Source organism: Ahaetulla prasina, chromosome 4, assembly GCF_028640845.1.
Source record: "Ahaetulla prasina isolate Xishuangbanna chromosome 4, ASM2864084v1, whole genome shotgun sequence".
Lineage (NCBI taxonomy): Eukaryota > Metazoa > Chordata > Lepidosauria > Squamata > Colubridae > Ahaetulla > Ahaetulla prasina.
Window position 1 is genome coordinate 33103893 of NC_080542.1, and position 24946 is coordinate 33128838.

The following is a 24946-nucleotide window of genomic DNA, read 5'->3' on the forward strand; positions in this document are numbered from 1 at the left end:
CGTCTCAGTGCTGTATCCGGGCCGGAAACCGGACTGGAACGGGACTAGATAGACAGTTTCATCCAGGTGCCGGGGAAATTGACATGCCACCACACTCTCTACAACTTTCGCCGCGAAGCGAAGGTTGGAGACCGGACGATAATTACCTAAAACAGCCGGGTCCAGGGAAGGCTTCTTGAGGAGGGGCCTCACCACCGCCTCTTTCAAGGCAGCCGGAAAGACCCCCTCCAACAAGGAAGCATTCGTAATCTCCTGGAGCCAGCCTCGTGTCACCTCCTGAGTGGCCAGTACCAACCAGGAGGGGCACGGGTCCAGTAAACACGTGGTGGCATTCAACCTACCCAGCAACCTGTCCATGTCCTCGGAAGCCACAGGGTCAAACTCATCCCAGACAATCTCAACAAGACCGCCCTCAGACGTCTCATCTGGATCCACCCAATTTTGGTCCAGACTGTCCCGAAGCTGAACGATTTTATCGTATAGATAACTGTTAAACTCCTCAGCGCGTCCCTGCAACGGGTCATCCCGCTCCCCCTGGTGAAGGAGGGAATGAGTCACCTGAAACAGGGCGGCCGGGCGGTTATCTGCCGACGCAATGAGGGACGAGACGTAGCACCGTCTCGCTTCCCTCAGTGCCACTAGGTAGGTCCTATTATAGGACCTAACTAGTGTCCGATCAGCCTCCGAACGACTGGACCTCCAAGAACTCTCTAGGAGTCTTCTCCGGCGTTTCATCCCCCTCAGCTCCTTGGAGAACCAAGGAGCCGGTTGGGATCTACGCCGGGTCAGAGGCCGCAAAGGCACGACACGGTCTAAAGCCCCAGCCCATTCCCAGGCCGCGACTAGTTCCTCAGCCGTGCCGTGAGCCAGATCCTCAGGAAATGGCCCAAGCTCTGTCTGGAACCTCTCAGGTCCATCAGGCGCCTGGGACGGAACCAACGTATTGGTTCCGTCTCCCTGCGGTGTTGAGTAGCGGTCAGAAAGTCCAGGCGAAGAAGAGAGTGATCTGACCATGACAAAGGTTCAGTGACTACATCCCTCAAGTCCAGATCCTTCAACCACTGACCAGAGATAAAAATCAAGTCCAGCGTGCCTCCCCCAATGTGAGTAGGGCCATCGACTACTTGAGTCAGGTCCAAGGCCGTCATGGAAGCCATGAACTCCCAAGCTGCTGTCGATGATGTGACGGAAGATGGCAAGTTGAAGTCCCCCATGACTATAAGTCTGGGGGTCTCCACTGCCACCCCAGCAAGCACCTCCAGGAGCTCGGGCAGGGCAGCTGTCACGCTGCAAGGACCAGGTACGCGACAAACAAGCCCATCTGACACCTATGACCCCACCTCACAAAGAGGGATTCACACCCGGCAATCTGAGATACAGTGGTCTCCCTCGGCTCTAGACTCTCTCTAATAACAACCGCCACCCCCCCACCCCTACCCTCGGCTGATGGAGTGCGTGGAAACCCAGTGGGCACATTTCCACAAGGGGCACACCCCCTTCAGTGCCCAACCAGGTTTCTGTAACGCCTATAAGATCCGTGGCACCCCCCTGAATAAGATCATGTATTAGGGGGGCCTTATTGACCACGGATCGTGCGTTGCACAGCATAAGCCGAAGGCCCAGGCTCTGAGGGTCTTGACCATCCGGGAAACAGGAGAAGTCAGGGGGATCGGGGCGCGCGATCGCCTGCAAACATCGAGCGCGCGCCCCCCAAAGTGATATGATTCCCCCCCTTCCGCCATATCTGCCCCTCCCACTTACCGTGCAAATAGAACCACCCTCACCAAAAGGAACGCAATCCCCCCCCATAACCTCCAAACCCATTAAATGACCGCCACGAGCACACGCAAGGACTGGCTCCCCTCCCGACGGGCTACCCCCAACACCCGCCCTAACCCTCCCACCCCTTAAAAACGCCCTATCTAAAAAAACCCAAAGGCTCTTTCTCTTCGCATGCCACCTCTGTGGGTCCCAAGACCCGTCATTGAGGCCGGCCCTTGGTAATGAAGCGGGCCATTCCTGCGAGGCGGGGGCACCTCGCAGGCGCAAGAGTTCCAAAGCTGAATATCGCATAAATAAATAAATAAATACACAAATACATAAATAGGAGATAGAGGCCGACGAGAGGTAATACTGTCCAGGGTGGCAGAATGTTATATCAGGTTCGTATGGATACCCATCATCCGATGACTCTTCAAATGGTGGCTGGCCTAAAGATGGAAAAGGATGGAAAAATAGGCAGATAGAGTCTGTGATAACAAAGGTACTACTGCTCTGCCCAAAGCTCAGTCCTAAAATCCATAACATAAGAAGTGGTACTTCTCTTTCCGTCAGCAGTATACACAGATGTTTCCAGGCAGGTCCCCCAGTAGGTCATAAATCGGTCTCCAATAATCTTCCCCAGCAGTTCTAAAAGAACAACCATGGCCAAAGAGTCTCAAACGGCCTATACCAAGTACAGATGACAATACAAGGTGCAGATAACAAAGGTTGCAGATGACAATGCAGCAATTTTGATCACGGGAAGCAGCAGGCCAAACTAGGCCAGGAAACCTCCACGCTCCCCCCTCTATTTCCACCATGATAGTCCAGGGCTAAAAGCCTCTCCAGGCCAGCCACTCGCTCCTAGGGTCCCAGGTTCTATCCAAGGTCTGCCCACTCCACCGGGCCAGGCCTGTCCAAGAACCCGACCAGACTCCTCCAAAGGGGCCGGCACGCTGGAAAATGCCGCCGATGTCACCGCGGCGAAGAGCACAGGCAGAAAGTCTCGGGCAGGGGCCATAGGGAAGACCCACCACTGCCCTTCACCCCCACGCCAATCCACAGAATCCACAGAAATTCCACGGAAAAACCTGGGAAGAAGAACTGGGAAGAGCCGGAGCAGACAAAAACCGCCGGATGGAAGAAACAGGAGGGAGAAACAAGCCGCGGTCTCGCCCTTCAGCAACGGAGGACGAGCCACAGCCTCGCCTCATGCCTCATGCCCAGTGAAATGGCCACCGTCCGCAGCTCGCCCTCGCCCTCTCGTTCTCGTTCTCAGCAGCCGTGACTCCGAGAAGGTCCACAGACCCCTCCCACGGCTGCTCGAGAGATGACAGACCCAACCGGGGGGTGCAGACCGCTCGGTATGCCATCTGGACGCCGCCATCCCTCCTTCAATCCCCGTTGTCGGCTCCGATCTCCTATCGAGCCGCCATCTTGCGCATGCGCAGAGCCGTCCCATTAGTTGCCCAACTAATGGATCGTATTTTCAGAAGTAATATGTATCTACCTATCATTTGGGCTACTTCTGAACAGAGGTCTAGTGCTTTTCTGAAAAAATGCTAAACTCATGTGCCAAATAGCCGGGTTGACAGGATAAGGGCATGAAAGAGGGTGGAAGGTGAAGTGGGAAGGAGTGATTGAAAACCAGCTCTGTCCATTGGATTTCAAGGATGTGGCAATATGGTTATTCCCAGCAGCAACTCTAAGTAGCCCAAGGTGTTAGCAAAATGACAACGGTCACCTCACCAAATTTTAAAAAACAGTAAGCGCCAAACACCTTGTTGAAATAGTGGAAAACATGCAATGTACCCAATGCAGTTGGCAAATACTAGCTCTCTTTTCTGATTTAAACTGATGGTGACACACAGAAATACTGCTCTTTTGAAAATACTATTCCTGTTTTTAATCATAGATCTAGAGATCTTTCAAAATAACATTAAACCTAAGTATATAAGGAGCCTGCAAAAATTCTCACAAGGGCTTTAGTAAATGCTTCTCAGGCATTATACGGACAGATATATCTTCAGAAGCCAAGTAAAACAACCACATTGGATAATGCTTAAAGGGATTTGAAGCAGCTTGAATGTCCAATAAGAGTTTAGTAAATCTCAGCTCTAATCCATTATCATCAGCCACAAAAGGGAAATGTGCTAAATTGCACTCACAAAAATTTTGGAGGAAGAGGGATAACTCTACTCTAAAACTGGAATGCCTAAATATGATGTAAATCTAATCAGAGCTGTGGACTGAAAGGAGACAAGGCATAAGGATAGTTAGTGAAGCATGGTGATGTCATAGCTGAGGGGACCAGAAGAACAGCCCTTAGACTCAAACTTGTGTGGCAGGAATATATTCATTAGAAATCAGAAATATGGAAAATATATTGTTCCACTTATTAGCAAATAAATAATCAATTTATAATAATTAATAAATAATTAGCATACTAGTATATCCAATCTCACACTTCGATTTTTACTGCATTCTGATCATCTGTGTTTTGGTTTGTTTATACATACTGGAGGAAAGAAACAACACTCATACTATCTAAATCATTGTGTGATTTATTTGTGGCTTATCTTGACCCATGAAGCCAGCCAATATATAAGAAAACCTCCATCTCCAACAACAAGCAACTTCAGACATGCTAATTTCCTGGAGGATTAAGGGAAAGAATTTCCTATAGTTCACTTTTACTCTAAATGGGTTAATAATGTTATCTTAAAACATAGACCATGGAGTGGTAAATAGGGGAATATTATACCCAAGACTTTTTTCAGAAGGGAATTCATGATGACCTTGGTGAGTAAGGTATTTAAAGGAATCCTTTTCTAGCCAGGTAGTGCTAACATCATAACAAGTTTTTCAAGTTACAAACAAAAAACTAAATGTAGAAGCACCACATCTCTTGCCATTCCACTGACCACTGCAGTCTAAAAAGCACATTTCACATTAATGACCTGGGAAGAAATGAATAGTACATGAATTTGAATCCAGAAGGTATGTTCCCTGTCTGATATTAACAAATTGGGGTGTATGGGGTGTTCAAGAGAGGGGTAGCACCTCTGGTGTAGGGGCATGTTGTGTCCTTTTAGGGTAGCTCATCCACCTTTGATCCCCACCTGTCACTCAGCCCTCACCTGTGGCTCCTAGTAACTGTAGCATGCGCAGTGGCCCACCCTGGGCAACAGTTTCGACAGGCCAAACCAGGTTGAGAGTAGCCACTGGGTCATTAACCTTCGGTGAGATAGGGACTTGTCTATCCTGAGCATATGAAAACAGATTCCAAGGATTGAGTGGATGAAACCTACTAGAATAGGACAACGGTCATGAAGATGGTCTCTGCAAGCAATGTGGTATGCTAAGAGCATGGAAACACACAAAAGACGCCCTGATCAACCACTGCGCCCAGCCCGTCTTCAATTGTTTCGACTATTGTCCTGCTCATGGAGCAAGATGGAATCTGGGAAGAGAGAGTTAGGCTGACCATGTGTACCTCTCCCTCACTTTAATCCAATTCACAGGCAAGTCTTGACATTCCAGCTGTTAAGGTCCTCTTTGAACATGATGGATGAACATCATTAGCAAATAGACCTACAGAAAATAAACCACATCTCCTAATCCCTAGGCTGAATAGAATAGAATAGAATAGAATAGAATAGAATAGAATAGAATAGAATAGAATAGAATAGAATAGAATTTTATTGGCCAAGTGTGATTGGGCACACAAGGAATTTGTCTTGGTGCATATGCTCTCAGTGTACATAAAAGATACGTTCATCAAGGTACAACATTTACAACACAATTGATGGTCAGTATATCAATATAAATCATAAGGATTGCCAGCAACACTTTTTTTAAAAAAATTTACATTTATATCCCGCCCTTCTCCAAAGACTCCGGGCGGCTTACATTGTGTCATACAGTCATAAGTGGAAAGAGATTGGTGATGGGAACTATGAGAAGATTAATAGTAGTGCAGATTAAGTAAATAGTTTGACAGTGTTGATGGAATTATTTGTTTAGCAGAGTGATGGCCTTCGGGAAAAAACTGTTCTTGTGTCTAGTTGTTCTGGTGTACAGTGCTCTATATAGCTTAACTATTGAAATGTCCATTTACACAACCACCCTGTACATCTGGTGTGAACTACCTCTAAATGAATACAGGTAGTTCTCAATTTATGACTGTAACTGAGGCCAAAATTTCTATTCCTGAGTGAAACATTTGTTAAGTGAGTTTTGCCCCATTTTGCAACATTTCTTGTCACAGCTGTTAAACTGTACTTATTAAGTTAGTAACAAGGTTGTTAAATGAATCAGGCTTCCCCATTGGCTTTGTTTGTCATAATGTTGATCACGTGACTCTGCAACCATCATATATATGAAACAGTTACCAAGCATCTGAATTTTGATTACATGGCCACACGGATGTTGCAACGGCCTTGTAAAACATAGTCAAAAGTAACTGTGCCATTGTATCTTTGAATACGATCACTAAATGAATAGTTGTAAGTCGAGGACTATCTGTATTTATAGACAGTGTGGCCAATCGAGAATCTTCATATTGCTTGCCAATCAAAAGAATTGATATTGTACAATGCTAATTCCTGCCTGAAGGGGGCTCTAAATACACACAATCTGAGCTAGCACAAAAGAGTAATCTAAATACTATAGAGTAGACCATGAGGTGCGAGCTGTGAATGCTTCTACATTAATTGTATAATTCTGTCTAATTAGTGTAAAAGCTAATAAGCATAGATGAAATCATTCCTTGTATTTACAGCATAAATGATCCAGAACATCATTTTGCTGGACAATTGTCAAATACTGTATCCAGTTAGCCTTTTTTCTTCAAACACTTCTACCTGAGGCCTAAATTCAAACAATAATCTGTTACTCTTTAGCCCAGAAAAAAAAAAAAGGCTGAGCTATTTAAAGTCTCTGCTAAAAGATAACTCTGGTAAACTTTCATTTTTTAATTTCAGGTTAAAATCTTTTAAATCACTTTAAAAGCTGTAGCCCATAGTTTTTTAATCCCTGGATCTTAAAATCGACACCCCCTCAAAAGGAGGTGGATTCATGGAATTTGCTCAAACTATATTAAATCTCATGATCTGATTTTGTTAACTTGGAAATAAAATTTAGATGCTTGTAAACCAGAAGCCAGGATTGCATTAAAAGCCATAGGACATGGATATTGTGCTTATATTATGCTGTCCTAAGCCTAAATGCACTTTGTTTGTGGTTTGTTGAATTGTGCAACTGTAACAATTGTGGCTTATCACTCATAATGTATAGCTTAATGTGATGCGCCATGAGCGATGTCTGCCTCACAGACCTTGAATATATTTCAGGGTGAGTGTGTATACATCATCATCATCATCATCATCATTATTATAGCAAAATATCTTCTGAACAGAAAGGATGCATTTTAGTGTGTGTATATAATTCAAGCTGTCCACAAGCTGTCTTCTAAGTATTAGATCATGAAATCACCTGCTACCTCCTGAACAAATGTATGCCTAGTGAACTAAACGTTCAGCAAATGCCAGTGTACCATTTTCCCATACCTTTGAACACCTGGGCAGAGGACAAGTAAAAAAGTAAAGTTATGCCAAAACAAATGCTTCCATTCAGGGATGGGGATGTGACCATTTCTTAGGCAGCAAGGGTATTATTCTAAATGTTAAAATACAGATTCCTTCCTTAGTTATCATGGGTTCGCCAATATGTCTAGGCTCGGTAATAACCTTAAAAAACTATGATGTTTATTCCACACTACGGACCGCAAAAGAGCTTCCACAATAGAGACATTCTGCCAGTAATACCGTATCTGCCCACCTCTGTATTAGTTCGCCCATTTACACGTGAATGAATGAAGGAACAATCTCACGCATCACTGCTCAACAAAAGTTCCCACCAGCTTCTCTAGCCTTTCCTCCATTGCCTTCCCTATTCCTCTGTTCCCGTTTCTTCCACCTTGTTCTTCCTCTGCCCATCTTTCTCTCTCCCTTTTCCCTCCAAGCCACCCTTCCTCCTCCGTCCTGCCGGGTTGACTTCGTCTCATTCCTGCCGCCCTACCTCTCCCCGCGCGCCTTTGTCTTTTCCCCCTCTTCTTGCCCACTCCTTCCGTCCTTCCTTCCATCCATCCATCCATCCATCCATTTATCCTTCGCTTCCTCTTCCCTTCGTTGCCTTCTTCCTTTCTTCTCCTTCCTCCATTTCCTGCATCTTTTTATCTCCTGTATTTCCCTTCCTTCCTTCCTCTTCCTTCTTTCTTTCCTTCCTTCCTTCCGTCGTCCCTCGGTTTGCCCACCATCCCTCCATCGCTTACTCGCTCCCCCCTCTCCTCCTCCTCCTCCTCCTCCTCCTCTCCCCAGCACGGGATTGTGGGAGGAAGCGGAGCGGAGCGCAGACAGACGCCCAGCGAACATGGCTGCACCATGAGCCGCCTCCCAGAGGCTCGCCACCGCCGCCGCTGCCTCCTCCTCCTCCTCCAGCCGCCCGAGCGCTAGCGCCAGCCCGCGGCTTGAGCCGAGGCCGAGTGGGGGAGTGCAGCGGCCGAGGGGGGGAGGAGGAGGAGGAGGGACACCCTTCCCAGATCTCCTCCCCGATCGCCCCCCCTCGACCGACGCCGCGGGGGGAGGAGCAGGAGCTCCCCGACTAGTCGAGGAACCGACCGACGGACCGCGGCCGGCCCCAGGCGCCCGCTCCCCGGCGCCCACTCCCCATGGATAGGAACTACCCCAGCGCTGGCTTCGGAGATCCGCTGGGCGCCGGCCCGGGATGGAGCTACGAGCGCTCGGCCAAGGCCAGGTCAGGCCGCCGGGGGTGGTGGAGGGGAGGGAAAGGGATCTCTTCCCCCTTTCCCGGGCAATGCCGGAGAGACCGGTCTTGGCGGGGATCAAGCACGGCACCATCTCTCCTTCCAGCTTCTGCACAGGCCTCCTTCCCTGGGCCTGGAAGTGGGATTGAGGGGGGAGAGTGGGGGCAGAAACCGGGCAACCTCGGGGAAAGGAATGCCGGCGGGACCCGGCTCCTTTGCCAGCGGCATGGCAAAGATTGGGGTGCAATCTTGGGGCCGTTCCTGCACTGGAAGGGTCGTCTTTTGCAGAGGAGAAGGGTGGGAGAGGAGGCAGCCCTTGCGGGATCCTCTAGGCGCTATGGTGGGTTGGGGGACCCGACTTAGGTGTTGCAGCCCCTTGGGCGCTGGTAGAAGCGACATGGGACAGAAATGCGTGTACAAAGGGCAGAGGAGGAAGAAAAGGTGGTTGATGCTCAGTTCTCCTCCTGCACAGCAACCTGGTAAGCCCTACAGGGAGAAAGTGCTTTGATTCCCTGCAGGTGAAGGGTGAGTGAGAGTCGCAGTGTGATGCCTTTGTGGTTTCTCTTTTTCTACCCCTAGTGGGGCATTCATTAGTGAGATGCCCCGTGGAGGACACCTCTCCTACCCTGTTTAGGACATGAAGGACATTTCATTGCATTGCCTATCTCTATATGAGACAAAGCAATAAGCTTTGGTCTCATGGTTTGGGACAGGAAAATTAATCTGGGAGGGGAAAAATCAGCATTATTTTGGAAAACTAATATTCTTTCCTTGTACCTAAGGAGATTGGACATTTGGAGAATCTCTCCCCCCCCCCTTTCCCCCCTCCCCCCCCTCTCTCTGAAAGGAAGGATAGCTTATTTTGTTTGGTAATGAGTCTTCAAACTGCTGAGTGTAAGTCAGCTCTTGTGGATGGTGATGGTGACAGGAAAGTCTTTCTTGCTAAATGTGAAAAGGAAATTGTTGACTTTGGGAACTCTGGGTATTCCCATTCCTTGTGTGTGTGTGTGTGTGTGTGTATCAGGTAAGATACAAATGAGCAGCTGCAGGCCTGTAACTCTCTCTTTATGTTCCTGTAAATTGGGACAATTGTTCACAGTGGTTTGTATGATTTATGCCTGTAAGGACATCTTTTGCAAAGGAGAGACGCAGAAGGTAAGAGTTGGTCCCCAAAATCCTATAGGCTTAACAAGGGAGAGATTGAGACTTCAATTAAAATTCTAAACTTTAGTGGCTAGGAATTTTCTTTCCATGTATAAGAAATGAGATTTTTTTAAAGATTTAAAGATACAAATCAGATACAAATCTGATCCTCCTATTCATATAGAAATGTGAAAGGTCAAGTTCTTTTGACCAAACATGCATTTTTCATACTTTTTTGTTTGCTAGACACAATTGTTGTTGTTGTTGTTGATTTTCCAAAGAGCAACTTCTTAACTTAGTAGCTATTTACCTGAGTAGGGACCCATAAACTCATCTGAATCTCTGCTTTGATATGTTCATCCTTACTTCCATCCTAGATGACCCAAGAATTTTGAATCTTATTAACTCTGGTTCTCTTTCTGAATTAGCTAAGTCTTAAATCCTCAGTATCACATTTTAAAATCCCAGGAGAATGTTTCTTAATGTCCAACACTCATCTGTTTTTGCAATATCTATAGTATTTTAACGTATTTCTAATTTGCATCTTCACCTGATAGGTGAGGGAATTAAGTGATACTATCTTATATGAATCTATGTTTTATGTTTGAAAGAGATTATTATGAATATATCTTGTTCTCTATTCTAGGTCAGCCTTCCCTGCTATGGTCAGGTGTTTTGGACCACAAATGGAGATTATAATAGTTACCATCCAATACATCTGGAGGGTGCCAGGTCAGGGACAGCTATCCTAAGCACAATGTAAAACAAACTGATTCTTTCCCCTAAGGCTGCATGCATTGTGTTGATGTTGTGATGTGTTGTATTATTTTTGGTAAGAAAGGAGTAGCAAATTTTGATTTAAATGTGGCCTAGCCACAGGGATATATTGACTGTAATATCAGGCCTCTGCATCCACGTATCAGCAATATGATGCTAATAATTTGTTGAATGGGTGAGAGGACTAGAGGATTAGTAGTATTGATAGGCTAACACTGCAAAGTTGTTTTTGCACATGCACATTTAAATGAGTTTGTGGCACCAGTAGAAAGCATAGTGCAACATTTATCACATGGATGGACCCCTTCAGATGTGTTGAGATCAGAACATTCAGAACTGCCAGCCACTCAGCCACAGATGAGCAATTGTGAATTCTAGATGTTATGATTCTTCTGTACCTGGAAGGTGACAATCTTTTGGGGGGGAAAACTTGGCATTTTATGAAAGGAAGTTTGGGACCTAGCAACTGATGGAAACAATGTGACGTCTAGTGGCTTAGTTTACAGAGCTTTGAGGATCAGAGCCCTCAGTTTTTCTGGGAACTGAAGCTGGAGTCAAAACAAGCAAGGCCTTATATTGCAGGTGAGCTAGTACAAAGACCTTGGGCTTATGAGCAGAGTTCAACCACACTAATTTTGTATTGGACATGAATTTAAAATGTGCATCTATCTGAAATGAGAATTGGAGCAAAACCATCTAAACACAGTGCTCTTTCATATGCATAAGCATATCTGTATATACAAAGCAAATTTTGTTCTATGATTGCTACAGTTCTTCTCTGGAGGAAAAGTCCTCCCTGTTTCTAAGCATTTGGTTTCTCAACTGGTCTCCTTAAATGATATTCCTCCTTTTTTGTGTGCTTGTGGGACAAGGTTTGTCTAACAGTGATCCATTAGTCAGTTCAGCTACATTTGTAGTGTTTTGAACAATTGTATTTGCAATTCAAGGAAGGCATAGAAAAAGTTTGAAGCTTTGTGGGCTAGTCTATATTAAAATACAAGTTACGATCACAATTAAGCCCAAAATTTATGTTGCTAAGAGAGACAGTTTTAAACGAGTCCTGCCCCATTTTACATCCTTTCTTGCCATAGTTATTAAATGAATCATTGCAGTTGTTAAGTTAGTAACCCAGTTATTAAGAGAATCTGGCTTCCCCATTGACTTTGCTTGCCAGAAGGTTGCAAAAGGGGAATCACATGATCCTAGGACATAGCAACTGTTATAAATATGAACCAGTTGCCAAGCCTCCGAATTTTGAACACATGAACATGGGGATGCTACAACTGTCATAACTGTGAAAAATGGTCATAAATCACTTTTTTCAGTGCCATTGTAACTTTGAAAGGTCACTAAATGAACTGTTGTAAATCAAGGACTATTTGCACACACTTCCATTATCTAGCTTGTAGTTCTATGTGTATCTTCTCTTCGCTGGCTGCCTTCAAAAGGGGTGGAGTGGGTGATTTTCTTGAATTTGATCGAGAAGGCTTTCTTACTTTTGAGAATAGAGGTGTATGTTGGATGCAGTGCCCTCTATTGACTGTATAGCGAGTTTTATGTAAAAAGGTACAACAGAGCATGTGCATAATATATATTTTGACAAGTCTTTGCTCCTCTTCTGCTTCCATACAGCAAGGCCTCGTCAGTCTAAAGTCGCAGTTAGGTCAAAGGGCACAGTGTTCAGGGAGCTTTGAGGACTGATCTTTTTCTCTGTACTTCTGAGTAAAAAGGTAAGTTGGTTCTATGGTTAGGTCAACGGAAGTGTTTTAGGTAGCCTTGGAAATATGTGTCATTAGTCTACAACGGGTGTCAAACTCAAGTCGTCACAGCAATGTCACGTGATGTATCGGGACTTTTTTCCCCTTCGCTAAACCAGGTGTGGGTGTGGCCAGCACATGACGCATCCAGCCCATAGGCCAAGAGTTTGACAGCCCTAGTCTACAACATTTGTGTTCACGCCATGCGCTAAAATTTACTAATTTGAATACCCAGAGCCTTAGAGAAAATAAGAATGTTTTCCTCCCCTTTATTTTATGAACACCATTTTTTGGTGTGAATACGGAAGGTCTTAAGCATCAGAGTTAACAATGGAGCAGGTGTTAGCAATTTTAATTTGAAAACTGATGTGAGAAGACTATCATTAAAGTATCTTATTTTTTAAAAAAAATTAACTGCCTCCTCAGTTTAGCTTGGTTCTCATTCTCATTCAGGTCTTATGTTTTTTCCCCCCCATCTTTTGTTTGGCCTTTAAGGGGTCATGCTTTCCTTCCCAAATTTCCTGAAAATTCTTAGGATATAGAGTTATTGATGTCAGCATGCATGCTCTACCAGCGTGTATATAGATGTCGGATCCCCAAAAGTAAATATTTCTTCCCTTAAAAATCATAGTATATTATGATATCACTATGCATACATAATATAGTTAGATCTTTCTGCTACTATGTTCTAATGAGTCACGTATTCTATCTAAGATTGTACTGGTTGGTCTGTTGCTGGGATTTTTCTAATTATTTTTAAAAATATTTTTAAAAAAACATTGAGATTACTCAAATATTGACTCAAAAATAATTAGTATAAATAATACAGATTTGCATGTATTTTGCATGTTTTATATACTGTGAATTGTTTAAAAAAATAAAGAGAAACGATAGCGAGCTAGACAAGTCATTCAATTGCTTCCCAGGCTTTGATTCTCAAGTCATTGTCATTAACTGCTGGAATTTTATTAGGAACTGATGCATGTCTTCATATCAGTAAGGCCCCTACATTGCTGTGTTCTGCATCCACTATGAATTATCATGCTTGCATGGCAGCCCAAGTGACTGGATTAAAACCTAAGCACTACTGGCTTATAACTTTGCATGTTGAAAGGCTGGAAATCTCGTTGGTTGGCTGCCTTGTTTGCCAGATAATACTTTGTACAGCAGTTGTACTTTGCGATACATGCATTTTTTTTCCTGCATTCACCCATTGCTCTATAGCTTGCAATCCTTATTCCATCTGCTTCTTGCATCTGTGATCTGCTTATTGGTAGTGCTTTGAATCCTGTGTAATTTGGCATAGGCTTTATTCTATTAGCAATTGTTAGAACTTTATGCATTCATTTATGCAGACTGTTGCATCAAGGGAAATAGTATGACTGTCCATAGCCAACAGAATACAGAAAGCATATTTCTTTCAGAATTGATTGTGCATTTGTTCCTAGTCCTCATGACATCAAAAATTATTTGAATAAGCCTCATAAAATATTTTGCTTAACTCCTGGAATGTTTCCATGATATTTTTCTTCCTCCATTCCTACTTTCCTGTGTTTTATTTTTTTCCAGAACTTGGGAGGAAATTGCAAAAATTATTTCTTTTATATTACTTGCATATTGCTGCTATTTTTTGTGGATGCACAATTTTACAGGAACTGATTATTATTATTATTATTTATTTATTTATTTATTTATTTATTTATTTATTTATTAACAAATACAAGAAAATAAGTAACAGAGTAGGCAGAGACATGGACATTACATGATTGCATGCCTTCAAAAACTACTCTTTGTTTGAATGCCCACATCTTTTAAACCCTTAGTGGTCACCATTCATATGTTGAAAGCAAATATAACAGAAAGATTTTTTTCAAGAGTGGAAGAAGCCAAGTTATCGTTTTAGGCCAAGGTACTCTAGCAAGGGGTAGAAAATGTTATCCTCAAGTGGCTTGATTTTTTTAAAAAGAAATTCCAGGATTAGAATATGTAATTCTGGTTAACAGTTACTATTCTGTTCACTTTTTCATATTAATATGCTCTTGAATCAGCATAGAAGAAGCACTCAATTGCATTAATAGTTTCTTAGTTTGGAATACAGTAATGATTTTTTAGGGACATAGCGCTTAGATATGTTTAGTATGATATGTTAAAATGTATAGGCCTCTCCACCTTGGTAGTAAGCTGTGCCTGTCATTTTCATCTCCAAGTTACACTGAGAGTTAAAAGCTGGTGTTAATTCAGAGTGTCCTTATGCTCGCTCCTGTGGGGTAGGAGAAGAATCTGATTTCACAATTAAACTAGAATATAATTTGTTTGGATTTAACTTAGTATGGCTACTTGCGTTGTGTGATAATACGTTTTGTGGTTTGCAATCTATGATGTATTTCTTAAGATTATGTGTGAACCACATTCTGGTTTAAAAACTCTGCGGTTTGCTAGCGTGAATCTCTTCTCTCTGTGTAGGATCCAAAGCTTAGGGCAATTTTTCCCCAATTTGGTTTACTACAGATGTGTTGAATTACAGCTCCCATCATCTCCAACCAGTGAGGACATTAAGTACTGTATAAAAGATGCAAAAGATGGCAGGAATCATAGCCAGGTCACAACAGGAAGAGATTTGATTCAGAAGTCTGGATTGCAGTGTTTTGAAGCTGTTTTAAAAAATGGACGTTTTTTCTCACTCTATGATCAGGAACAATTGTGATCTATTTCATCAGAGATGTCTGTGAAAGTAAATATAACAATTGCAGAATCATTTAAGATATTAAAATTATAATACAAAGAAATTGAAATAAAACCCCATTTTTCCTTCAGTACACATCTGGATACAGAATACGCTACAATAGTTGGTAATGGAATGTCAGGTATTGAAACAAGCATCTGCATTGTTTGCTGTTTTGCTACCAAATGTTCAGGTGTTTGCTTTGTCTCTTCGTTAACTTAGGTTTTTCCTTTTGAGAAATAATGGGGAATAGAAAGTTTTCCAGTGGATGCCAAGATGATATGCCCATCTCTTATATTCCAACCATCTCTTACTCCATTCTTTCTCCTTCTGCCTTACATTCCAATATTGATCTAGTGCATTGTAGCAAGGAAGGAACTGATATCTCACTGTATGAATGAAAATATATCTTTATTTCCTGTTTACTGTAACCCTTTGCAGAATGTCCCTTTCCAGTTTTCTGTGTGCAGTCCACTGTCTCACCACAGTGACATTACAGGCAGCAACCTGCGTTCAGAGAGTGGCTTATTCAGTTGGCCGCCATCAGCACTCATTCTGCTGTTATAACTTTCTCTGCTCTGTGCAAGCTTTTGGTTTTTATTTTTTGTGTTTTTAATTTCCTGCAGGTAGTTGCATTCCTGAGGCAGGCGCGCTTACTTTTAGCAAGTCATCTGCAAGTCATGCCTGCCTCTGTTCCTCTTTACAGAGAGGTGCACCACCCCATGCTGCTTCTCCGGTCCCAGGGCTCTTCCTGCATTTCTTCTTGCATGGCACGTGCATAATTGTGGCACATGCCTCAACACACAGAGAATAAGTAACGGTGTCTGGTTGGTTTGGTGCTGGAAGGATGGGAGTGGTGGCACTGCATATAATTATATACACAGATAGGTCCCAAAGGGAGTCTAGAAGAAAAGAGCATAGCCTGATGTGTAGAATTGAAACTTTCTATATAAATATTTTTTAAGAGCTGGGGAGTAGGGAATGATCTCCTGTTTTAAAGAAATACATTTAAATAGAGAGGCCCATATAAAATCATCTGATCGTGTTTTATAAAAAATGCTATCGACATGGCTTGACTGCAAGTGCGGTCCTCTGTTCTAGCCTTCCCTAACTTGAGAAATGAATTATAGTTGGAAATTCTGGAAATTGTCTTCTCAGCCCATAATAGAGGGCATCAGGTTGGAGAAGGCTAATATATTTGCATACGCAGACAGAGCACTGAACTCAGTGGGGCACATATTTGAGTAGACTTATCAGTTTGTACCACAGATTTTGGGACAGGTATGTATATGTTTCCATACGTGGTGTGCTAGGGTTTTCAGGATCAGGCTATGGAACTTCTTAGAAACTGAAAATCAGATACATGTATTTTAATGTAAGAAGGAGAATACAAGATCTGGATGTACCATTTTCTATCAATGGGCTGCATAATTGATTTAGGAATTAAGTTTGTGTCTTTTATTTTAATAACACAAAATGGGGGAAATATTTGGGAAGTTTATTCAGGGGACTATTTGACTGGTAGAATGGCAGGTTATGTACAAAAGTCAAAGCAGATCTTTGCTGATTGCATTGCAGTTAAAAAAAAATTGGGGGTGCCTGGTGCTTGGAAATGGAGTAAGCTTCAGGATGTTCTTCTGTCAGTATGTTTGGCTGCTGGGCTAGGCAACTGGGTCTCCCTGCACAAGGGGAATAGGAGGAGGAATTATAGAGCTCAGATTCCGAGGCATTGGGAAACCAAGGCCTGGGAACCATATTTCCCATCATGCACCATTGTTTATTACACATTCCTGTCTTCTTTCCTGCATATGTGAATTCCTCATATGGAGGCAAAGAAGCTGTCTAGGACAAGTTTTTGCTCTGAGCATCAAAAACAGGGAAAGAAAGTTGCATCATACATTTATGCATTTCTGATTTCCCAATAATAACCATCTGCAGTCTGTCTTGGTCAAAATCATGATTTTATTCATCTTGAAAATGAAAGGTATTGATAAGCCATAGTTACACTTACGGAGTGATGCTTACAATTGCTTAAGGTATAAAGAGAACATAGATGAACAGAGAATCTGAACTTTAGAAGTAGACAAGTTCCAGGTACTCCTTTACACTCAAAATCAATATTTCCCGAATGATTGCCTCTCCTTGTTCCCCTTGTTTCCTCTTGGTTCATTTCACAGATCTGCAGGAAAATAAGCCTGCTTTTGCTGATCTTTGAAGGAACACTTTTAGTGTATTCCATTGAGATATTGAATGTGGCACACATTACAAGATCCCAGCTCTCTTGCCATATCTGAAACCTTGTTTTTCTCATTCAGCTTGGTGTATGGCGGATCCCGAAGCTCACATCCAGACACAGATATTTTACACCGTCAAGCATATGCCACTCCCCATCCTCTGCAGGGCTATGCCACAAACCATCACCCAGCAGGTATGGTGGCTGTCTTGCCATTTCCCTTGAAGCCTTAACAATAAATGTTTTTAACTATGTCTTTTCTTCCTCCTCTCTCCTGCTCACTTTTTCTTATGTTCCCTCTATGCAGATCTGGATTCACTGATGTTATTTTGCTTTCATTTCAGCTTCATTTTATTTATTTTGCCTTCTCTATCTCTTTTTTATTCCAAGAGTAATCTCTGTGTTACCATGATATCAAGTTAATATTTTAAATATGCTTAACCTATCTTTTCTTAACCAGAACATAGGTTGGACTGTCAACCAGAACAGCGTCATAGGGAAAATTAAGGAAGGTTAATTCCTTTCTTTCATGCTTTAATTTTTCTGTTCTCCACCGAGGGGCCTTTTTTTTTTTTTGGCATTTCTATTTTCTGCTGTTTAATTCTCTTTCCAACTGATGTATCTTTGAATGAAATGCTCAGATTCAAACTGCTCCAGCAGCTGGTTTTGATTAACCAAAACTGTACCCCATGTTTAAGATGTGAAAAGATACATACTGCTCAGATAGAGAACCTTTGGTCCTAAGTTCCTCAGCTTCTCTAAGATGCCAGCTTGGTTTTTCTGTCACACAGCCCCAGGTTCCCCCAGTTCCTCATACGTTCTTCAATTCAGCTTGCCTGACTCTTCTCTCTTCTTTACCAGATGTTTATTAGGTCAATAGTTTCTCATTTTTCCCCTTCTGTCTGTATGTGCCTGGCTTTTGACTGATTGCAACCCTCCCTTCTGCATTAAAACAAGTACTCTATAGTTGCTGTGCCTTTTGATGTCTAATGTTTGTCTTGTCTCTCTGTGGTTCCTCTGACAGGCATAATGCTTGTCAGCTTGTAGGCTCCCTTGCCTGTCCCCTATGATGAACCTCTTCCTGTTTTCTTTTGCTGTATCTATCATCTCCTTTTCACTGATTAAGAATCACATCCTTTATTTCTTCTTTTTTCATTTCCTTCTTAGGTCTTTCTGGCTTATTCGAGACTGGGCTCCATCATGCCAGCAGTGCCACCCCCGATGCCTCTGTCATGAACCTCATTTCAGCTCTAGAGTCGCGAGCCCCACAACCAGGCCCTTCTGCTTCCTCCCTGCTGTCCCAGTTCCGCACTCCATCCTGGCAAACAGGTAATGTTTCTGGAGTTCTGTCAGCATCACAGAAGGAACTGTGGATGCCTTTTCTTTGGTGGCAGAGTTGGGCAATTTTTTTATAGGAAGCCTTATATATCTTTATGACAGATATCAAATAATCAAATAATCAAAGACTGGGTTCATATAACTTGCTAAAAATCTAAAGCTCACCTTAGCATGGTGAAATTCATCAGCTGGGTCTTTAATTCACTTATTTAAATATGTTGGGCAAACCCAGGCATTAAGTCAGATTCTCGATCCACCCAGCTTGGAAGGGTAATCTGTTTCCCTCTTTATGATTGGGTTTTCTTATTACCAGGTAGTATAGCAGTGAGAAGTTTTGTAGAACTTGAACTCCAAAGTAATTGGAAGGCCTCTGATTGTCTATTACTAAACTAGCCTTATTGAGCTGGCTACAAGCTTCCAGGGTCTTAGACCAGCATCCTCTCCTCCCTAGTTTAATGGACATTGCTCAGAATTAAATTTAGAATCTTCTGCTTGAAAAGTTGTGCTTTGTCACTAAGATATGGCCTGATCATAATTGTCCTAGCTAGACATTAGACTTGGGGATGAGAGAACATGTTTATAATGACATGACATTAGTAAATATGCTTTATCAACTCTTTGGCATGCGGTGGGTGAATTTCACAGAATGCTAGGCAAGGCTAAAATGGGATTAGGTAGCTTGTGATTCAGCATGTTATAGGCATTCAGCCATCATTTTCCTATGTTGTAAAACTGATTACTACCTTAAGCCATAACATGATTATTTCTTTGATTGTAACATGTGGAACAAAACAGTTTAATTAGTTAACTTGTGGTTAGATTAAATGTGTTATGCTTCATCATTATTGTTCAGTCTTAGTAGTAATGTCCAGTAAGTACTGTGAGTTTGAGATCACCCTTGTGACCAAAGCTTTTAATTTGGTACATCATATCAAAGCATCTGAACAAATATTCTGGTTTTTTTTTTCTTTACAGCCATGCACACTCCAGCGCCCGCTGAGCTCTTTATCTCAGGGGCCCTCCCAGGTTCTGGCACCTTCCCTTCCTCATCAGCGCTCTCTGCATACCAGCATCCAGCCTCTTTCAGCGGGCGCAGCTTCCCAGTCACATCATCCCTGACACTCCAGGATGCTACTTTCAGCCCAACATCCAATGGCCTACTGTCCCCCCATGATCCTCTACTTCACATCAAATCCTCTCAGCCTAGTGTTCCTTCATCCCTCAGTTTTGACAGACTGGGCAGTGCGGTATTGGGTACGGGCTTGCCCTCTCAGAGCTCAGCGTATCGTAGTGCTCAAGAATCAGCTTCCCGCCACCTCCCCTCCCAGTTCAATCTTTTGTCATCCTCGCTGGGGCCATCTGACCAGACATCCCAGCTTTACAACACCTCAGTCTTCTCCAGTTCCCCTGCCTCTTCCATTGAGCGGGCCATCCCCCGGCAAGATAGTGTGATCAAACATTACCAGAGACCTTCCAGTGCCCAGCCACAGCTGCCCGCTGCCCATTCTCTTCAGCATTATCTAAGCTGCGGGGGTAGCTACCAGCAGATGCCCCACCGCTCCAGTCTTTCCTGCAGTCCCCTTGGCGATCAGTCTCCCGCCAGCAGTGAAGGCTCTCAGCAGCAGAAGACCTCCCAGGCCACGCGGCAAGAGCCCTCTCAAAGCTACCGTCCCATTATTCAGTCTCCAGGCTATTCTGGTACCACCTCTTCTTCAAAATCCAAGAGTTACTCGGCTTCCCGCCAACCACCCCGTTCTACAGCCACGCCCAAGTGCCAAAGCAACTACAGTTCATCCACACCCAAGCCCAGCTCTGTCATTGCAAGCCAGTCACAGGCCTATTCACCTGGTCAGCCTCAGAGTCTCCTTTCCATGAGCCAAACACAGAGTTACTCTGTCAGTCAGCCACAAAATCTCTCTTCAGTCAGCCAAGCCTCACAAGGCTTCAGCAGCAATCAAGCCCAGGACCTCACAAGTGTGAGTAAAGCTCAGAGTTATTCCAGCAGTGGACAAGCCCAGCAGGGCCAAGCTGGGCAAGGAGGACAAGGACTGCAGACATGTCAAAATCAGACTTACTCTCCTGAGCAGCTACAAGGCTTATCATCTGTTGGGTACAGTGTTCAGACTGAGCCCCATGTTTCTGTCAGCCAGACACCAAGCTATGTACCAGCTCATTCTCAAGGGATGCCCACAGCTAGCCCATCGTTGAGTTATAGCACTGGCCATTCTCCAGCTATGCCAGGGCACAGCCAGTCTATCGGCTACTCCCATGGGCAGAACCTTCCAGATTCAAGTCCTTCCCAAATCATCCGGCCTCTCCAGTCACCTACCACAAACCGGCCCCAGAGTGTGGCATCGCCTGGCCAGACACAGAAATATCTCACTTCTGTGCTGTCTCCTTCATTCATGCAGACAGCTCACACACAAAGTTACCAGGGTTCCCAAGGTGGGTTGGAGAGAGCATCCTCTTACAATAAAGCCAAGGCAGACTCGGACCTGCTATCATCTGAGAGAACTGAAGATGAAGAGTTTTTAATCCAACACTTGCTGCAGTCACAGAGCCCACCAAGGGTGCCAACAGAAGGCATGGTAGAGTGTGAGGAGAGGTCAGGGAAAGGGATGGGCTACGAATTGAGCAAGACTGAAGAGCGTTACCACTTGCAGAGTGTGATTCGGACCAACTCTAATCTGGACAACCAAGGCCTGGAGATGTCCTTGCAAAGTTTAAAGGACAAAAAGAAAGAGAGGTCCAAAGAGTACTCCCACACCCGTTCCACTCCAGAGTCTTTGGCCACCTCTGTGGTCCATTACAGCCATCAAGCTGGCTCTATAGACTCTTATGGGCAAGACATAAAGAAGTCAGTGGAGCAGCACCTCCAGAGTGGCCACATGGATTCAAGCAGTAAGGAAATATCTCAGGCCCATTCTTATCTGCAGAAGACTCCTGAGCATGCCTCCCAGCATGGAGGCATGGAGTCCCACGGATTAATGGCTGGCCAGCAGGGTGCAACCCTAATGATGGACTCCCCTCCCGATTTGCCCTCTCTTTCCCTTTCCCAGCAACAGCAGCAGCAACAGCAGCAGTCCCAACTGCTCCAGTCAGTGCTCACTCACACCCAGAGCCAGATGCACTCTCGTGGAAAGGTTCGCACCCCACTGGATGTCCATCTTATGGAACCTCAGCGTATGCATCAGACTGAAGCGCCCTCACCGCAGCTTCAGATGCAGGCATTGGAAGCTCACCTCCATCAGGCCCATGTTCGTTCTCAGAGCATGGAAGCCCAGCTTCTTGAGCCACAGCAGTCCCCCCAGCTCCAAGGCCAGCTGCAACCAGAAAGGATGCAGTCTGAGGGCATGGAGGTAATGCCTCAAGGCAACCTTTCCCAGTCCCAAGAGATCCAGGACTTCTTAGAGCCTGAGCTGAGCTTGGAATCCCACCTGGGACAGGGTGGGACAGTGCAGAGTCAACAGCATCTCCTTCCTGATTCCACTTTGGACCCCGACTCCACTCAGCAAGTTCCTCAAGGCCAACTTGAAGGCAAAGACCAGTTTGAGAGCCCCAGTCCTCAAGGAGCCAAGCAACGGTTTGTCCCCCTCACTTCCATCTGTTTCCCAGACTCTTTGTTACAAGATGAAGACCGTAGCTTCTTCCCTGGCATGGAGGACATGTTCGGCCCACCTCCCTGTGCAGGGGATGAGTTCCCTAAGCCAGATGATGGCACACAGGGCATGGAAAGGGGTGAAGGAATGAAAGGGGGAGGCTACGATATGATGCCTGGTGGACAAGGCTACCAGAGTTACTGTCAATCGGAAAGTGGGGATGGGCAGCACTTGGGGTTAGATACAGTGTCAGTTAAACACGAGTTGCCTTCTACAGTCAACACAGAACAACTGGGACTGATTCAGTCTGGCCAACATGGGACAGCTCCTGTTTCAGAATCCAAGTCAGGCCTGACCTCACCAATCTTCTGTTCTTCCAAGCCCAAGAAATTGCTGAAGACTTCCTCCTTCCATTTGCTGAAAAAACGGGAACCACCTTTCCAACCTCCCAAAAAAAACTATGCCCAGGAGTATGAATTTGAAGATGATGAGGACAAGGAGGATGTCCCAGCTGACATCCGCCTCAATAGCCGCCGCCTGCCTGATCTGCTGCCTGACCTCATTTCCAGCTGCCGGACAAACCGGACCAGCCTTAGCCCCATGGGTGACATAGACTTTTGCCCACCAAACAGCAGTCTCATGGAGGGGCCCAAGCGGCGAGGCCGCAAGCCTACCAAACCTAAGCGGGAGGGCCCACCTCGCCCCCGTGGGAGGCCCCGCATCCGCCCCCTGACTGAACCTCCCCACGGTGTGGCTCATGATGGCACCAAGAAGCCCCGCGGCCGGGGAAGAGGGAGGGGCAAGAAAGCCGGGGAGGAGGGGGTTGAGCCAGGCACAGGCTTGGAATCCCTCAAACCACTCAAGGTAAGATGGGAATCTGAGGAGGCGAGATGTGCTTGTCAGCTAGCAACGCCTGAGGGTAAGAAAGGAAATTTTGGAAAGAATACAGGGTAGAAAGAATAGTAATAGAACATTGGCTTAATAAAGAGATTTCAATGGTGAATGGAATGGTAAGGGAATGTAGGAAGCTCATTTGTGTCCATCTGAACTACTGTTGCACTGTCCCCTGACCAACTCTGTGTTGAAGAGTCTCAACTGGAGTTTCTCCTATTTCTTGTATCTGAGCCTTTGTCCTTGGAGAAAATAGGGATTTAATTTAAGCTTGTGTTAGCAAAGGTTATGCTCTCTTGCATGATTACAGCATCTGCCTATTTTAAAAAAAGGATATATATTTTAGGTCTCTGAAGTTATCTGTGGTGATGTATCACTGAAGTTGGAGAGTTATTCGTACATGACCATGATGATATTATAATAGCTCAGGACTTTTTTTTCCTTGGGAACTGAATCAGTACAGATAGTTTTCATAGAGATATCATATTGATGTTTGTACAGGTAGTCCTCACTTATGACCAGATGCTTAGTGAGCATTGGAAGTTACAATGGGCTTCCTCCCCCAGCTACATACGACCTGGTTCTGGAGTTCCAATGGCTGCAAACACGCTCACATACCAGTGACATACCTGAATTTTAGGTGCTTGGCAGTTGTCTCTCCTTTACAGCCAGTTACAGTGTTCCACAGTCACACGACCACAATTTACAATGTTTTGTCAGTTTCCAGCATTTTTGGCAATAAGAATACATGGGTTTCCCACAAAATTGTAAAATCAAGTTGGGTCATGTGAATGCCCTGAATTACAATTGTCATGACTTAGAATGGAAATCATGGGATCGGTTAATGTAAGTCAAGGAATACCTGTATTTTTACTACCATTGCCATAAAAGCTGGGTTTTGGGTAAGGGAGGCAAGAATCACAACAAGAGTTTAGGTGCAATGTTTTAGTTGAGGATGTATCTCGGATATAATCATTTTGCTGATGCAGGTAGTCCTCAACTTATGACCACAACTGAACCCAAAATTTATGTTGCTAAGCAAGACAATTGTTAAGTGCATTTTGTCCCATTTTATGATGTTTCTTGCCACAGTTGTTAAGTGAATCACTATAGTTGTTAAGTTAGTAAAACTATAGTTGCTGAGTGAATCTGATCTCCTCCTTGACTTTGTTTGGCAAAAGGTCACAAAGAATGATCACATGACACAGGGGCACTGCAGCCATCATAAATATAAGTCAGTTGCCAAGCATCTGAATTTTTCTCAAATGACTGTGGAGATGCTCCAATAGTCGTGTGAAAAATGCTCATAAGTCACTTTTTTCAGTGCTGTTGTAACTTCAAACAGTCACTAAACAAACTGGTATAAGTCGAGAGCTGCCTTAATGAATTTGCACTGCTAAAGATTTGTTTGTTTGAAAATTAGTAATTTATTTTGTTTGGTATTTAAGTTCATTTATTTCCATCCTGCTCCTTATAGTTGCAAAGATAGATAAGTGTGAGTTAAGGGTATTGGCACCCTGAACAAGTTTGCCACAAATTTTTTTTAATGGAGACTTAAGCATAACTTTTGCCAACTTATATTATGTTCTGAAACAAATTTCCCACCCCCGCCCCACCCAACGGCTTGGTTTAATGTTGGCAGCAGCAGTGCTTCAGTGAGCATCAAGACACTGTGACAGATCACTGCTATGGGATAACATGATATTGAGGGCATTAGGCACAGCTGTAATGGCAATCTTAGAACACCTGCTAGAGACTTGACGTGATTCATTGAGTTGGGGAGGCAAGTAGATGGCAGGTTGTGTGAGGCCCCAGGATTCCAATATTAGGTCTATGATTTTAAGTGCTCATACTCAGCTGGGATGTTTGAACCTTGCCAGTTTCCTGGTTTATGCCTTT

The 24946-nt window shown here is 44.1% G+C and overlaps 1 protein-coding gene across 2 annotated transcripts in view; it reads left to right on the top strand.

Moving 5' to 3' along the window:
• The first annotated feature begins 8145 nt into the window (after nt 1–8145).
• PRR12 (proline rich 12) overlaps nt 8146–24946 on the top strand; it is a 33860-nt gene continuing 17059 nt past the window's right edge. Inside the window, exons 1-4 of one of the 2 annotated variants that reach the window (XM_058179772.1) lie at nt 8146–8577; nt 17302–17414; nt 18387–18548; nt 19533–23020. In XM_058179772.1, coding sequence (XP_058035755.1) covers nt 8492–8577; nt 17302–17414; nt 18387–18548; nt 19533–23020 — 3849 coding nt within the window. In that variant the 5' untranslated portion in view covers nt 8146–8491. Of the gene's footprint in view, nt 8578–8668; nt 9067–17301; nt 17415–18386; nt 18549–19532; nt 23021–24946 lie in introns of those variants that run through there. The other variant, XM_058179773.1, reaches the window with a different exon arrangement.